Source organism: Nasonia vitripennis, chromosome 2 (assembly GCF_009193385.2).
Source record: "Nasonia vitripennis strain AsymCx chromosome 2, Nvit_psr_1.1, whole genome shotgun sequence".
Lineage (NCBI taxonomy): Eukaryota > Metazoa > Arthropoda > Insecta > Hymenoptera > Pteromalidae > Nasonia > Nasonia vitripennis.
The window spans coordinates 19394038-19408921 of NC_045758.1; the positions used below are offsets into that span (position 1 = coordinate 19394038).

Genomic DNA, 14884 nt, shown 5'->3' on the forward strand with positions numbered 1-14884 from the left:
AGAGCTGGCTGCAGAAGCGAATAATAAGAATAAGAGCATATAGCCGCAGTGTCGCCTGCGCTCGCGCGGGGTATAAAGGGGGCCGCGAGCCGGATGAAATATACACGCGCCGGACAAGGGGTTCTTCTCTCGCGACGAGAGAGGGAGAGTAATGGAGGCTCGGTAATAAAATAACACCCCTCAGGATCCTCGACTAAACGTCCCATTCGGCGCTCCTCTCTCCTCTTCCAGCTGTACGCCGCGCGCAGTAGTATACGAAGAAGTTAAACTCGGCCGCCGCCGTCATCCACGAGAGCTCCTTAATCGAGTCTCGCGGGAGAAAGAGACTCGGCGAGCGAGCCTGCGCTCGCGGCTAAGGTTAATCAGCCCGCCGCTCTAATGCCGGGGGTGGAGATTCCTCTAATTTCCGACTATTCTTCCTCGCAGCCCCTGCCCGCCTGACTTTGATTGTTTTGACGCGGTAATTAGCTCCCGCTCTTCTTTTTCATCTCGTTCGCGGCGCCGACGTGCGCGAGAGTCGCGGCGTTGTTCTTCCTCTAATTGCTTTTCGCCGATTCCTATGGCCCGCCGGGAGCAGCGATCCGCTGCGCGCGCGTACTCGGTTGTCTCACCGGCGAAACAGCCGACGAGTCACTTCGGCCGATGCGGAGCGCGTGTGATCAACTAAAGCAAGCGTTACAACGGGAGGGGAAAAGGCGCGGAAATTGCAATTAGTCGGGACGCGCGGCGGGGGCCACATCTCTCAGACGCGCGCGGGAATAAATCGCGCCGGCAGCGCCGGAGTCAACGGCACTCTGCGCGCGCGCGCGCGTGATTAGCCATTTGTTTCCGCGATTAATTCAATTATCTCGCGCGCACGTAAGAACGGATCGTCTCGGCGCAGACTGCGTGACAATGGAGTCTGCAGCGCGCGATACGCGCGGAGGACACACGGGCTTAACGGGCTCTGAATAAGTGGCTGATGAGAAGAGGCTAGCAGGCACTTTCACGGGACCGTGCGCACGCGAGCCCTCTCCCGACATATTCCGCCGGGTGTCGCGACGTTTCTTAGCTCGAGCTACTTGCTCCAGCAGCGGACTGATACTCGCCCGCGAGCTCGAGATAATCGAGTTTCCACTTTAAGACAATCAGCTGACTGTCTGGCGCGCGGGCTATTTGTATTCCTTTGAGCTAAGACTCCATAAGTCAGTTTGAGTTTTAATTGATGGACAGAGCGTGAGCGCGACCTAATGATCCTATAGAAATCCGCTTTTCATTCTCAACTTCGCTTTATATTTCTCGGCCTGCAGCGGGTAAGATACTTTGACATTCCCTCTGGCCCTCGGACGCATCTTTGCGCAGTGGCTTTTATCGGCCGATAGATATAAATTCGGGCGGCGCGCGTCGCATTAAGCATAACGAAGCAAACGACAGATCTGTCAAACGCGGCGTCGGGAAAGGTGCACTTTGGCGTAATTAAATTACCTCCCCGCTTCGCGGACGATAAATCACCGGCTGCAGCAGCGCGCGCGCGCTGTGACTTGCGCCAGTGCGTCGCCTCGTATATAGTCCGCTGATGGAAGGATGCCTATTGAATCACGACAACAAACTTTCCCATTCGCTGGCTCGCTCGCGCGCCCAGTCGATTTAATCGTTCAACTGTGAGGGAGATTGCAAACTTTCCTCGAAACACAATGAGCTCGATCCACTGTAAACATGTGCGTATGCGCTGTGTGCGTCTCTGCCTGTGTCTGTGTGTGTGTGTACTCTGTCGCTTTGTATCTATCTCTCTGCGCCGTATACTATTACGCGCCGCGGCGGCGACTGTAAATAACTCTGAATTTTACGAGCTCTCGCGCGCGCGCTCTGTATAATCGACTGCGCGCAGCTTTCCAACTTTAATCTCCGTGATGTCACTTTATATCATTATGCAGCCGTCCCCGCCGCTCTCGTGTATTATTTACCTTGTTTCTCATTTTGCAATTAAATGGCATTATAACTTTCGAGCGCGTACATTTGTTTGTGCAAAACGATTATTTCAATTGTCAAAAGGATGATAGCGGGATTTTTAATTGAATTTCGCGGCGGACCGAAATGAGAATCCGCTCTTGTCGGGGGACGAGCTGCAAGTTTTAATGGGACTTTACGAGCGTTGAAAATGAGAGAGAAGCTGACGTACGCGCGCGCTTTTTCGTCCGCGAATCGTTCCATCGAAAATGCGGAGGTTCGAAAAATTTTTGACCCGCGTAGCATTTCGAACTGCGCACTATATGCAGGTAGCGGGAGTTATGTGCCCGAGCTGAAAACGGAGCCACTTGATTAAAATAAAGTATTAATAAAAGGGGAAAAATAAAAAAATCCGTAAAACCGTAGGCAGCGCTCGAGTCGACTGTGCCAACAGCAGCGGCAGTTCATTTTAAAATGTACATAAAAGTAACGCGAGAGCATTTATGTGTCGGCTGCAAAGTTATAAGATTATACATTTCTGGAGTGGAAGGATAAAAGAGTCTCGCGCGAGGCATAAAGTAAAAGAGCCTTCCGCTCTCTACTTGCATTAGAGTTATTATCCAAGCAGTGTGGCGACGCGATTACGTAAAAGTGAGCCTCGCCTCGCTCGTCGCTCGCGTCTTAGAATACTTATTGAACGTAATGCATGCAGCGTCCGAGTGGGGATCCGGCCTCCCGTAGCTCGGGCTGCCGGCGCAAATTATTGACATTTCGAAGGCAAAAGCTGCGCTGCGCCGCGTCGCCTGCACGCCCGGATGAACCCTTAAGCGGCTTTACGACTTTGGATCGTAAAGCGACAAGTGGCTGCTCATTAAACTTTCGTTATAACCCCTCATGCATGCGCTGCACTGCGCTGCCGCAGTGCCGCCGGCACGTTAAATGAAAAGTGCAAAAGTCGTTTACCCGCATCGCGACCGCTGCCTTTGTCGTCGTACGTTAATATGATCTACGACACCGATACTCCGAGCGTCCGACTGCAAGAATTCCTTCCGAATCCAGGCGCATTTCGGCCGAATCTCTGCGCTCAAAAATCGATCGGAAGATTTAATTAACAGCGTCAGAGCTGGGGTAACAATAAAAGCTTAATTTCATTCCTCCTCCCCTCGCGCCTCTCGGCAAGAAGTCTGCCGGGTTATCCTTGTACTTTTGTTCCTGCCCGAGACTGCCGAAGGGGCAATAAGATTCTGGAGTTGGCGCGCGACAATCGCTTCTCCGGCGAATCGTAATTAGTAATTGTTCGGCTCTGGCGCCTTCTTCTTCTTCTTCTCTTCGCTCCGTTCTTTCATTGCGAAGGCGCTGCCGCTGCAACTTTGGCCCCGATGTAAATTGCTTTTCGCCGTCGAGCCCCTGCGCCCCGCTCATTTCACGCCATTTATCCAAAGCCGCCTATTCCTGTGTCGGGCGCGGGCGGGAAAAGCCGAGTCTCGCAAGAAAGTACAACCAGTCGCTATACGTAATCGCCGCAGCTGCGCTTTTATCGATCGTCCGCCGAGGTGAATCAACGCTACGAAGCTTCCGTGACAGAAGATACTTATAACACGCGTTCGATTTTTCGCTTTTCAGAGCCCAACTTCGTCGGATCGTTCGACATCGGCGAGCACGTCTTCTTCTTCTTCCGGGAAACAGCTGTGGAGTACATAAACTGTGGCAAGAGCGTGTACTCGCGCGTGGCCCGGGTCTGCAAGCGGGACACCGGCGGCAAGAACATCCTCGCCCAGAACTGGGCGACCTATCTCAAGGCGCGGCTCAACTGCTCGATTCCCGGAGAATTCCCCTTCTACTTCAACGAGATACGTAAGTATACCCGCAATAATTTCAATCTCGCCGCGGCGTCGCACTGCATCCAAACACCGAGGAACGCAATCTAAAGTTCGGCAAAGCCCTCGAAGCGGCAGCGGCGCTGTGTTTGTCTTGCCAGCGCGAGCGCGCGCCTGCGCGCATAAATATCAAATATTATTTCCCGAGCGGCACAATAAACACGCGGCTTCCGGCTTCCAGAGAGCATCTACAAAGTGCCGGGCGACGACACGCACTTCTACGGCACGTTCACCACCTCGACGAACGGCCTGATGGGCTCGGCCATTTGCTCCTTCCACATCGACGCGATCCAGGAGGCCTTCCGCGGCAAGTTCAAGGAGCAGGCGACCTCAAGCAGCGCCTGGCTGCCCGTGCTGTCGAACAAGGTGCCGGAGCCCCGGCCCGGCCAGTGCGTCAACGACACCGAGACGCTGCCCGACACCGTCCTCAACTTCATCCGCTCGCACCCGCTCATGGACTCGGCCATCTCGCACGAGAACGAGAAGCCCGTCTTCTACAAGCGCGACGTCATGCTCACCAGGCTCGTCGTCGACAAGCTGCGCATCGACTCGGCCGGCCTCGACCTCGAGTACACCGTCTACTACGCCGGCTCCAGTGAGTACCACGCGCGTCTCTCTCCTATACTTATTACGCTCCTTTTTGCCAGCACTTGTTGCTCGCATCTCAATTTTCGCGTTGCATTTCCCGCAACATCGAGAGCACGTCTGACAGGCTTGCATGCCATCTCGCGTTTGCGTTGCAGGTGACGGCCGGGTCCACAAAGTCGTCCAGTGGATCGACGGCGAGGGAGAGTCCCAGTCGATTCTGTTGGACGTGTTCGACGTGACGCCCGGCGAGCCAATTCAGGCTATGGAAATATCGCGGGAGCACAAAGCGCTCTACGTCGCCTCCGATCACAGGATCAAGCAGATCGACCTGGTCATGTGCTCCCGGCGCTACGACAACTGCCTCAGATGCGTCCACGACCCTTACTGCGGCTGGGACAAGGACACCAACTCCTGCAAGCCCTACGCGCCTGGGTAAGTGCGATCCCGCCGGTCCTGATAATTCCAAGTACCGAAACCCCGGGTTAACGCGCAACTTCGCTCGTTCAGCCTGTTGCAGGACGTGTCAAACAGTACGGCCGACGTGTGCGACAGCAGCGTGGGCAAACGCAAGCTCGTGGTCACGTGGGGCCAGTCGGTGCACCTCGGCTGCTTCGTCAAGATGCCCGAGGTTCTGGCCAACCAGGAGGTCAGATGGTACCACTACAGCAAGGAGAAGGGCCGCTACCAGATAGCCTACAAGTACGGCGTGGCCGGCGACAAGTTCATCGAGACCTCGGAGAAGGGGCTGGTGATCGTCAGCGTGAACGAGCAGGACGCCGGCAGGTACGACTGCTGGCTCGGGGGCGCCCTGCTCTGCTCCTACAACATCACCGTCGACGCGCACAGGTGCTCCGCGCCCGCCAAGTCCAACGACTACCAGAAGATCTACTCCGACTGGTGTCACGAGTTCGAAAAGTACAAGTCAGCCATGAAGAGCTGGGAGAAGAAGCAAGCGGTAAGTCACTCTTTTTCGCTGCCCGTTCGACCGGCTCCGAAGACCCCGCGCCTCGTACCTACTATTTTGTATTTATTCGCCCGTGATGGACTGAGCCTTTCCCCGATAGCTGCTCGTCAGTTCGGATTGTCGGGGCTAATAGGCTTATCTCCTGTCCCCTTTAAATCTTTGATTTCATTTGTAGGCCTTCGATCGACACTCTGCTCGCTCACTGACACAGTCCGACAGCCTATATTTTCTCTAGCGATTTCGACACCCCTGCACGACCTCCTGGCGTATTTTGTACAACAGAGCAGGGATATTCAAAAAGTAAACGCCGCCTGAAAAAGAATAAGCACGCAGAGATTGTTTTCGCGTCGGCTTTCAGCGACGTGAAATTGTTTTTCATTGTTCGTTAACCGCGCGCTCGGTTGTTTGAAAAAAAAAAAACTATCGACCGCGTAATGAGTCCGCATTGACGGAAGCCGAACAAAGGATCGTCCGATTGACGATTCTTCATTGAAAAACTAACAGCGCGTGTGTAAAGAAATGCATCTGCTTCCGTTTGTTACAGCAATGCGCGTCGAAGCAAAACGACAGCAACCAGAACCTGCACACGAACGAGGTCTACGGCGCGCCCCTGGTGTGATGGAAACGATCGCTGGCGCCCTCGCCGAGTCGGGAGGACGACACCGAGACCATCTTCATAAGCGTCCTGCCGCAAAACGGCGCCACTGGTTCTCCCAACCGACTGTCCTCTGCGTTGCTGCTGCTACTCTGTTACTGCTGCAACCGACACGCGCTCGCCCTGCAAAGGAGCCTCGTTAAGTAAATCTGCCGCGCGAGCCTGTCGGGGCACTTGGGAGAGAAAGAGAGCGAGTGATTGCGGAAAAGAGAAATCCTTAGCTTGTAAGTGACGCGTGGAGAGGGAGAAAGACGAGGAGAGCGAACGAGCGAGCTTGCGCAGGCGGGTTGAGAGAAAGAGACTCGCGCCGGCGGTGTCCGCGAGTACTTCTTTTATATTCTCTACTACGCGCGCGCGCGCTCCACCGCCGCGATTCGCTCACCCGTTCGTTCTCCCGCTGATCTTCTTCTCTTCTCTCGCTTGCTGTAAATAGCGTGCGTTTGTACTGTAGAGAGCGCGCCGCGAGCCCCCGTGCCACGGCTGGACAGACGCGAGGGCGCACTAACTGTTAATCGACGAAGCTGGGGAGAAAACTAGTAAGAAGCGAAGGCGACGGTTCGAGAGCAGCCACGAGCACTGCTGGATGCCAAATTAAGTGTTCTTAAGGGGGCTGGATAGAGGGTTTGTCGGAAAACGTCCATGATCCTTTTCCCTTCTCGCGATCGCGAAAAGAGCCTATCGGGACTATTTTGCATCCTTCTGCACACGTGTGTATCATTATTAATAGAGGAGGAACAGGAAACGAGCAAACGAGAGAAAGGCTCGGCTGAGCTGAGACTCGCGTGCGGGGGGGGGGGGGGGAGATATATTACGTCGGGCACACGTCGGGCTGCGCGTGTACATTTTACTAATATAGGCGAATTAACTTTGTATAAAACGAAAAACAAAAAAGACTATAAAGACAGAATTGTATAATGTATTCAGCGTTTTCTTAGACCTGTGATATAACGAGGGAGGAAAAGTATGGTATAATTAATTAATATAGATGAATTAAGGAGAAAAAGTGAAGAAAAAAAAAGAAAAAAGAAACAGCTAAATACAATCATGCGAGAAAACGCGGTCCTCCAGATCGTCGCGGGATGTGCAGCCACTTTATTACTTATTGTATATTATGAGCACGCGTTATGTACGTAGGTTTTAAGGAGAGTATCGCGACTGCCTCTGCTGAGACGCGGCAGCGTGTATCGTTCATTTTGATCGGCTGCCTCGCCGCCGCGCGATCGCGAAACGTCGATTATATTGCGCGAACAGACGGGCGTTCCCGAAACGTCGCCGTCGTCACGCAGGTTACATATTGAGATTATTCGCGTCGGTGCGTGCTTCTCTGACGGTCGACTAATCTTTTACTTTCTTATCGCAAGAAACTTTTTTTTGCTATCATCGCGTTTATACTCTTTTTTTACTACTGATATATGATAGTAAGGATTTAATGCGTCTGATTAGCTCGTAAACGACTATTTTTAGTACTCTTTATTCTTTATTTTTTACTTGCCACGCGCGTACATACTGTTAAGTGCATTCTGACTACTTCTTACTTACATTAGTTTTATTTTCATCGCGCGACGTGTACTTACTTACGGTTAAACGAGGGGAGCTTTGACTAAACATTTACTGAAACTATGTACTGTTTATTATACTGCCATGTTTTTACTTACCGTTTTTATATGCGTTTATCTTCTCCGACTCCTGACTATATTTGTATATTTAACTCCAACAAACAGACTGTTGCGTAGCGCTGCGGTAAATCTACGACTTTCACGACTAAGCGAGATATTTCTTTCAGACTGTCTATGCGTATACAGAGCTGATCTCCGGTCTTTGATTTGCTTACTTTGATGTACGGCAAAGCAACTCTACGTGTTTTTTAAAAATTAAAAATTATCCGTGAACGTATTTTTAAATATATCCGAGTATATGAAGACAGGCATACAACACATCCATCGTGTGGTTTCTATACAAAGCCCGAGCAACCTTGAACTTTATGATGCTTTTCTACATTTTTATACGAGTATGAAACGCTGTAATCGGGTCGAAAGGTAACTTTCAGAGCCACGCTTCGCGGGACGAGTTAAAAGAACAAACCCATTATTCAAAGCAATTACCGCTGGGCCAGCTCTAGCTTTTAACTGGTGAGATATTTCTTTTAGTACTCGATTTATTATTCAGTGACGCGATTCGCCCGGAAAATCCGAAGCGCGCGCCATCTCGACTGCACTTCCCGATCGCGCGCATTGTCCCGGCAATCCAAGGTGCTACTCGCAGAGATATACTTATGCAAAACCTATATCACGTAGCTTCTACTGATTTTAATTGCGTACGCATCCTACACGGCAGATGAGTTTAAGCGTTTCGGTTGCGCCAGGTGGTGTGCCCGCCGCGCTATGAAGTTTTAACGTGTCTCTGCCACGGAAATACATGGAGAATTTCGCTTTGAAAGTCGGACGCTCTTCGCCACGCACTACACTATACATGTACATACATACCTTGCGCGGATTTTCCGAGCTTTGGAGTAGGGTCTCAAGAACGGCTATAGCCGGCGACGGCGAGCCGGGTGGGTCCTTGAGACGCGCGCGCGGCATAAAGTGCTGCGCCCGCGCACTAGCTAAGCTTCGACGATGGGAAAATCACTGCTGCCACGCGAACCGTATAACCCACATAGATATACATAGATACGTATATGCGAGTCCGCGTTCGAGATCAGACTTATTACTTCAATAAACTTGTAGATAATTATGTAGAAACTCTCTGGACTCGAGCGAATGAATTTGTTAAATATTTGAAACCGTTTCTTCGCTCTCTTCGCTGGCGCATTATTATAAATATTTTTTTTTCTCCTTCGTGCAAAATCATAACGATGGGGTTTGATTTAAAAAGACGATCATTAACAATTTTTTCACTCAATTCATTGTTCTCACGATTGTTATTATTATTATTGATATTTTCCATTACGGATTTTTCCTGTAAATAAAAGTAAGCAATTTGCGTGTAATGAAAGCAATCATTTCCCTCGAGGGTATTTTCATGAATATTTGAATGTTGCGTAATAATATGAGCGTTCATTGAATCAAGTTCTTAGATTATAATAGTTAAGGAGAATTTATCAAGATATTCTTTTTTTATTAATAAATGTGCACTTGAAAAAATTCCTTTTTCCTTGTTTACTTTACTTTATTATACCTTATTATTTATCTATAGGGCGTGCATCTATTTCTCGAGCTTTCGTACTTACATTCGACATGCGACCACTATTCGCGAGGTTGAAATGATAATCTGTGTATTGAGAGTTGCTATTCCTCTCGTCGAAACTGCAAATGTGCCGTCGAGACCAAAATAAGAGGACTCCGCTGCTCTTATCTCCTTCGCTGTAAGCAACGCGCTGTGTATTACTAAAAGGAAAGAAAATTCGAGAGGCTATGCGAAGCCTTTCAACGTACGGATTTATGTTCCCTAATAAAGAGAGACAGTGATATAGATTCAAGATTCTTGCCCTTAATCTGTAAATATAGAAAAAAACACTGTGTATGCGCCTGTGAGCCCCGGACTACGCGCGATCACGCGCATGCACATCTTTCTCGGGCGACGGAGGGTAAACAATGTCTGTAAACACATATACATACACAAGACAAAATCTTTATAATACACTGATGAGGTTATAGTTATATATATAAATAGAGAGGGGGGGGAGAGAAAGAAAATCGTGTAATTCTTTATAAGTTCTGTAAATAGCCGTTCTCCGCGAGATCGATATAAATTTATAAATATATAAATATATACATTTAGATAATAGAGAGTATGAAACAAACACGAGACGATTTAATTTTGTACCTCGTCGACATAGTAGCGGTAGTGCAAAGTAAAGGAGAAAACAATGGGAGAAAGAAACGATAGGTTTTAAATGAAAAAATATCGAGTAAATGCGTATCCCGTGAATAAGAGCCGAGAAAAAATGATGTTGCGCGCGAGAATCATAGACTACACAAGATTAATCCAATAATCAATAATTTAATCCTCAAATATGTACTTATAAAGAGCTTCGACAAGTATTGAATAGTATCACGACATAAGGTAAGCTACACGCAGCAGAGGTGAAGTATAGGGAGTCGACGAGTTTGATTTTGTAGTATTGCAAAGAGCAGGCGTCGCAACGATGCTTTGGATTATCAATTACAAAGAGAGCCGAGGAGGAGAGACAGAGTGCGTGCGTGCGTGTGAGACGGAGAGATGAGTGTGAAAAAATATGCGTCCATCCAGCGAGCACGCGAGTGGCTCATCCTGCTTGAAACTGTGCACACAGCGTCCCACGGAACCAACGAAAGAGCTCGAGTAGGTACAGAAAAGCCCCCGGATAGAGAATCTGCTGCGAGTGATTTTCTACCGATGCGTCTCTCGTCGAGCACATATTATTATAATATATGATATAGAATAATACGATGTGCGTTGCGAATACGTAAGCGAGTAGTAAAAAGGTCAAAAGAAAAATTATCTTATAACGATTAAGGAAAGCTATAAAGAAGAGTACATGCGCGATTGTAATATTATATATATATTACATATAGATATATATGTATAATAAGGCACTCATGATCTATGGCTAAGGGCCGAAGCCGCAAACGCCGAGGCTCCCACTATCTCTATTGTACTTGATACACTATACTATTGCAGCCATAGTGAGCCTCCGGACGATCAAGTCCGTCTCTTCGTCACTTTCTTTTCGGCGACTCGGCGTTTGCGACTCCAGCTCTACAGAAAGTGGGCGTGATTACGGAAAGCAATCTAAGATGATATCTCTACGTTGTTAGAGTAATATTTATAAAGATACCGACTACTTGTATATGTTACTTTGGATACGCGGTTGACGCGGCGGAGCTTCACGCAGTCGGCGCTCTCATTTGTACATACGAAAGACTCTACTATTATAAAAAGACTATATTGCACTGTTGTGCATTGAGCATTCGCGCGAAGACGAAGAACTAAGCTTGCCTCGCGCGCCGCCGACGGCAACCGTCTCCTACGCGCGGAATCAGTAGTCGACGTCGCGAATCGGTCGGACGGCTGTTTATAATTTTGTAGAAAAGACTTGTACGTGTGTGTGTATATATATATATATATATATATATATATATATATATATATATATAAATATATATATATATATATATATATATATATTCTATCAACAATATTTTATCAACACGAAAGAATCGTCTATTTTACCCTACTTCTCGAATCTTGAGTCGAGTATAAGAAAGAGTTACCGTTGGCGCACAGAGTTATCGCGAGGCAGGCTTGGCGTCGTCGAGCGATAAATCGGAGTTGTGATGCGAAATCGGGGAGCTTGCTGCTCGGGAGCATTGATTGCAGAAAAAATAAGGCATTTTAAAGAAATCAAAGCAATGCCAACGACGGTCGAGAGAGAAAGCGCGTGACTTGATTTGTTCTACTGAATTCAGCGCATGTCGCGTACCAAAAACCATGCACTTGAGACAAACGTCGAGCAGAAAAGCCCCACTGCCGCCGCGTCGAGCGCTTCGCCAGAAAAGAAAACTAGATCATAGTGCGACTTTGTAGTGTGTAAGCGCGTGGTACTGACCGACTCGTAGTATTGCGTACCAAGATGACTTATTATTGCGAGAACCACAGAAAAAAGTCAGGAGGAAAAGCAGAATATATATATATATATATATATATATATATATATATATATATATATATATGCTGGTAACGAAATATATCATTAGGACTAGCGGACTGAGACGGCGACACGCGTCAAAGTTTATTTGGAACAAAGCTCGTCCGGATTTCCGAACAGCCGGACTTCGCGCGTGCTTTCCAAGCCTGCGGAGCTCTGCGCAGATTTCGATGAAATTTTGTCCAAGAATAAATATGAACCTTCGGCTCGCGTCGCTCGCGAACGTCGGCAGTTTGGAATGGCCGAGAGCTACCCTCGATTATTCTAGAGCCAGTCTCTCGAGTATATTAGAGCTTACTCTTTCCTTGCGCGTCCACAACCAAGGCAATAAACCCAACGCAACAGCGACAAGCCAACGTAGACATACACGCAAACATCGCTCACCGCACCGACACCTGTACCCGCGATACAGCGCAGTATCAGAGAAAGAGAGAAAGAGAGAGAGAGATAGAGAGACCCGGCTTGGCCTTTAATTCGCTACGCTTTTCCTTATACGCGGTCGCATCCGACTTCGTTTCTTCTCATTCTGATCCCTCCTCTCCGCATCGGCCCCCGCGTACTCTTGTCCAAAGCGTTCAATGCTCCCCTCGAAAAAGCACACTGCTCGACGCGGATTCGCGAAAGAGCGAAAGAAGAGAAGGCCGGGCGAAGGAGAGCGCGAAAGAGAGTGAAAGAGGAAAACGGAAGAGGTGGATGAGCGCGCGAGGCCTTCCGGACTAATAATCCACTCTCTCTCTCTCTCTCTCTCTCTCTCTCTCTCTCTCTCTCTCTCTCTCTGTCTCTCTCTGCTTCTTCCCATTTTCTCCGGCAGCAAAGCTCGAAAATGGAATCGATCGCGCGCGCGCGGTGCACGCGGGAGGAAGAGCGAGAGAGGGGCGACCGAATGACGGTAGAGACGTTAAACGAGCTCGCAGACTCTTTCTCGGAGTACGTGGCGGCATATAGCGGAGCGCGCGCGCGGAAGGATCTGTTTTCGCGTGCGCGGAAATTCAATTTAAGGCGCTATAGCTTGTGCGCTTTCTCTTTCTCTTTCTCCTGTATAAGGGGGTTGCGACGAGCCGACGCGCGACGCGTATCGCCCGGTCGTGTAGACAGACCCTATACACTGCAATAGTCCCTCCTTACACTGCGATCCTCCTCGTCTCCTCTCGCACAAAGAAAGCGGCCTCACTATTTCCTCTGTTTTGGTTTCGCGCGGTTGAAAGCTCGCGCCAGCAGCGCCTATACCCATCGTCCCGTTCGGCGCGTGTGTCTGCTCCCCTACGTGTGCGCCTTACGCATTACGAACGCGCGAGCTTTTTCGGATACGAGCGCGGAGGCAGGCGGAGAGAAGGGTGTATTCGCGAAAAAGTTCTTGGTCGATTCGCCTTTGTCGTCATCCTCATCCTCATCGCCGTTCTCTCTTTTTCTTCGTCCTCATCATCATCATCATCAGCGACACTCCACACGACCACGACACACCGACATCACGATACACGAGTACACACCTTCGCCTGTCATCGATGACCATGAGATTTCACGAGTATTCCTGATGATTTCGAAAGTTTTGTACACAGTTAAAATACCTTTTAGATGTTCATCTATTGTCTAAACATCCAATCGCTATTTTTATCAAAAAAAAAATAAAAAAAAAACATGTTAAAAAGTCTTTAATAGTTATCCATTGTTCACTATTGCTATAATAAAGTTTTGCTTTAATAAACGATTGACCAACGTCTAATTATGTTCTTTTATTCAGTGCACCTTTTCCTTCCACTCATTTCTGTCCAACTTTCTTTAGCGAAATTCAATTTGGGACGAGCGTGGTAAGTGACACCGACGAGATGCTGCTTTTTTAAAAAGAGAATGTCGCATCGGATTTTAATAATTTAATTTTTCGCAATACTTCAGTATATCATAAAAGTGCAGTATTTTTCCAATATCAATTGAGTGCACCAGTCGTTTATATTTCTTCTGTCGGAGATTACAAAAATTATTCAGTTGAACAATTTTTTTAATTTAACGTAAACCGACAATGAGGTTAAATCCAAAGATCTTTGACGTACCTTACGAAACCTTCTAGTCTTCATCTATAACGTGAGTACAAAATAATAACACCAAAAGCGGCGATAAAATAAGGTATAGCAAACAAAGATAATTTACGCCATAGAGTTTTTATTAGTTTAACGTGACGAGGTAGAAGGTAGAGGTAGAGTCGAACTGTTTCTCGCTTTTTCGAATCCCTATCGACTGGAACCGCATGGTGTATATAACCTACAGCAGGGAGTTAATATTGCATTCAGCAGGGGCAGAGACCTTTTCAGCGACTACGTATGGAGTAATAACGTCACGGCATTACACGTCACAAGATGTCTTATGGACAAGCGTTTTGATTGCGTAGCTTTACGTTTGACGTGCAACCATCACCTTCGTGGACGTCATTAAGCAACACGCATATAGTCATAGTTGAGAAAGTTCATAGATTTTTCTTGCGGCCCCTCCGACAAGGTTCAATTACCAAGCGTATTATTTCTGTGCTTTGCGTGGATGAATCATAGAGGAACTCTATTCGAACTTCTCTGTACTATCTTCTATACTAATTAAGAACACCGTTTTTTTGATAATTGATTTTTGCGGAAGGCTTCACAATGTTTTTATCTGAATATTTTTATGCTCACTACATGCATCCCTTTTAAATTAATGCTCTTTTTTCATTTATTATTTAGTTTCGTTATCGATATCTTGGATCGAGAAGATGTTCATTGATTAGTTTAACTAATTAAATAAATTCACTTACGAAGTCGGCGAAGGATAAATTTAAACGATGCATTCTCTCGGCCAAGAGTTTATCATTCGATTGTATATTTTTAGCAATTCTTTAGACTGTTTTCAATAACAGAGTAAATGTCCCTAGAAAGAGTATCTTAAAATAATTACTTTATTCGAATTTTATAGCGAGTGCGCCGTTTTTATAGTTATAAACATGTTATAAAGTAGAAAGGTATATACTACAATTAGAAAGAGATTTTTGTAGACGTCAAATAGAAATACTTAGAAAATATTAGACAGGTCAGGTAGAAGGTGTAGGCATGCTTAATTTATTTTTCTGCTGGACCGCTTCTTGGAAGAAAAGTAGGCATGTGGCTGTTTCAAGGGAGGTATAATGAAGATGTTTTTCAATCATCTGCTTGTGCTGTAAAAGGGAC

General features: G+C 47.5%; 1 protein-coding gene across 3 annotated transcripts in view; it reads left to right on the forward strand.

Moving 5' to 3' along the window:
- Positions 1–10635, forward strand: part of LOC100115067 (semaphorin-2A) — a 273030-nt gene extending 262395 nt beyond the window's left edge. For all 3 annotated transcript variants that reach the window (XM_016989530.3, XM_031922659.2, XM_001599841.5), the window contains 5 exons: positions 3550–3780; positions 3985–4398; positions 4547–4823; positions 4899–5346; positions 5900–10635. In XM_016989530.3, the coding sequence (XP_016845019.1) occupies positions 3550–3780; positions 3985–4398; positions 4547–4823; positions 4899–5346; positions 5900–5974 (1445 nt within the window). In that variant the 3' untranslated portion in view covers positions 5975–10635. The remainder of the gene's footprint in view (positions 1–3549; positions 3781–3984; positions 4399–4546; positions 4824–4898; positions 5347–5899) is intronic.
- Positions 10636–14884: the final 4249 nt, after the last annotated feature.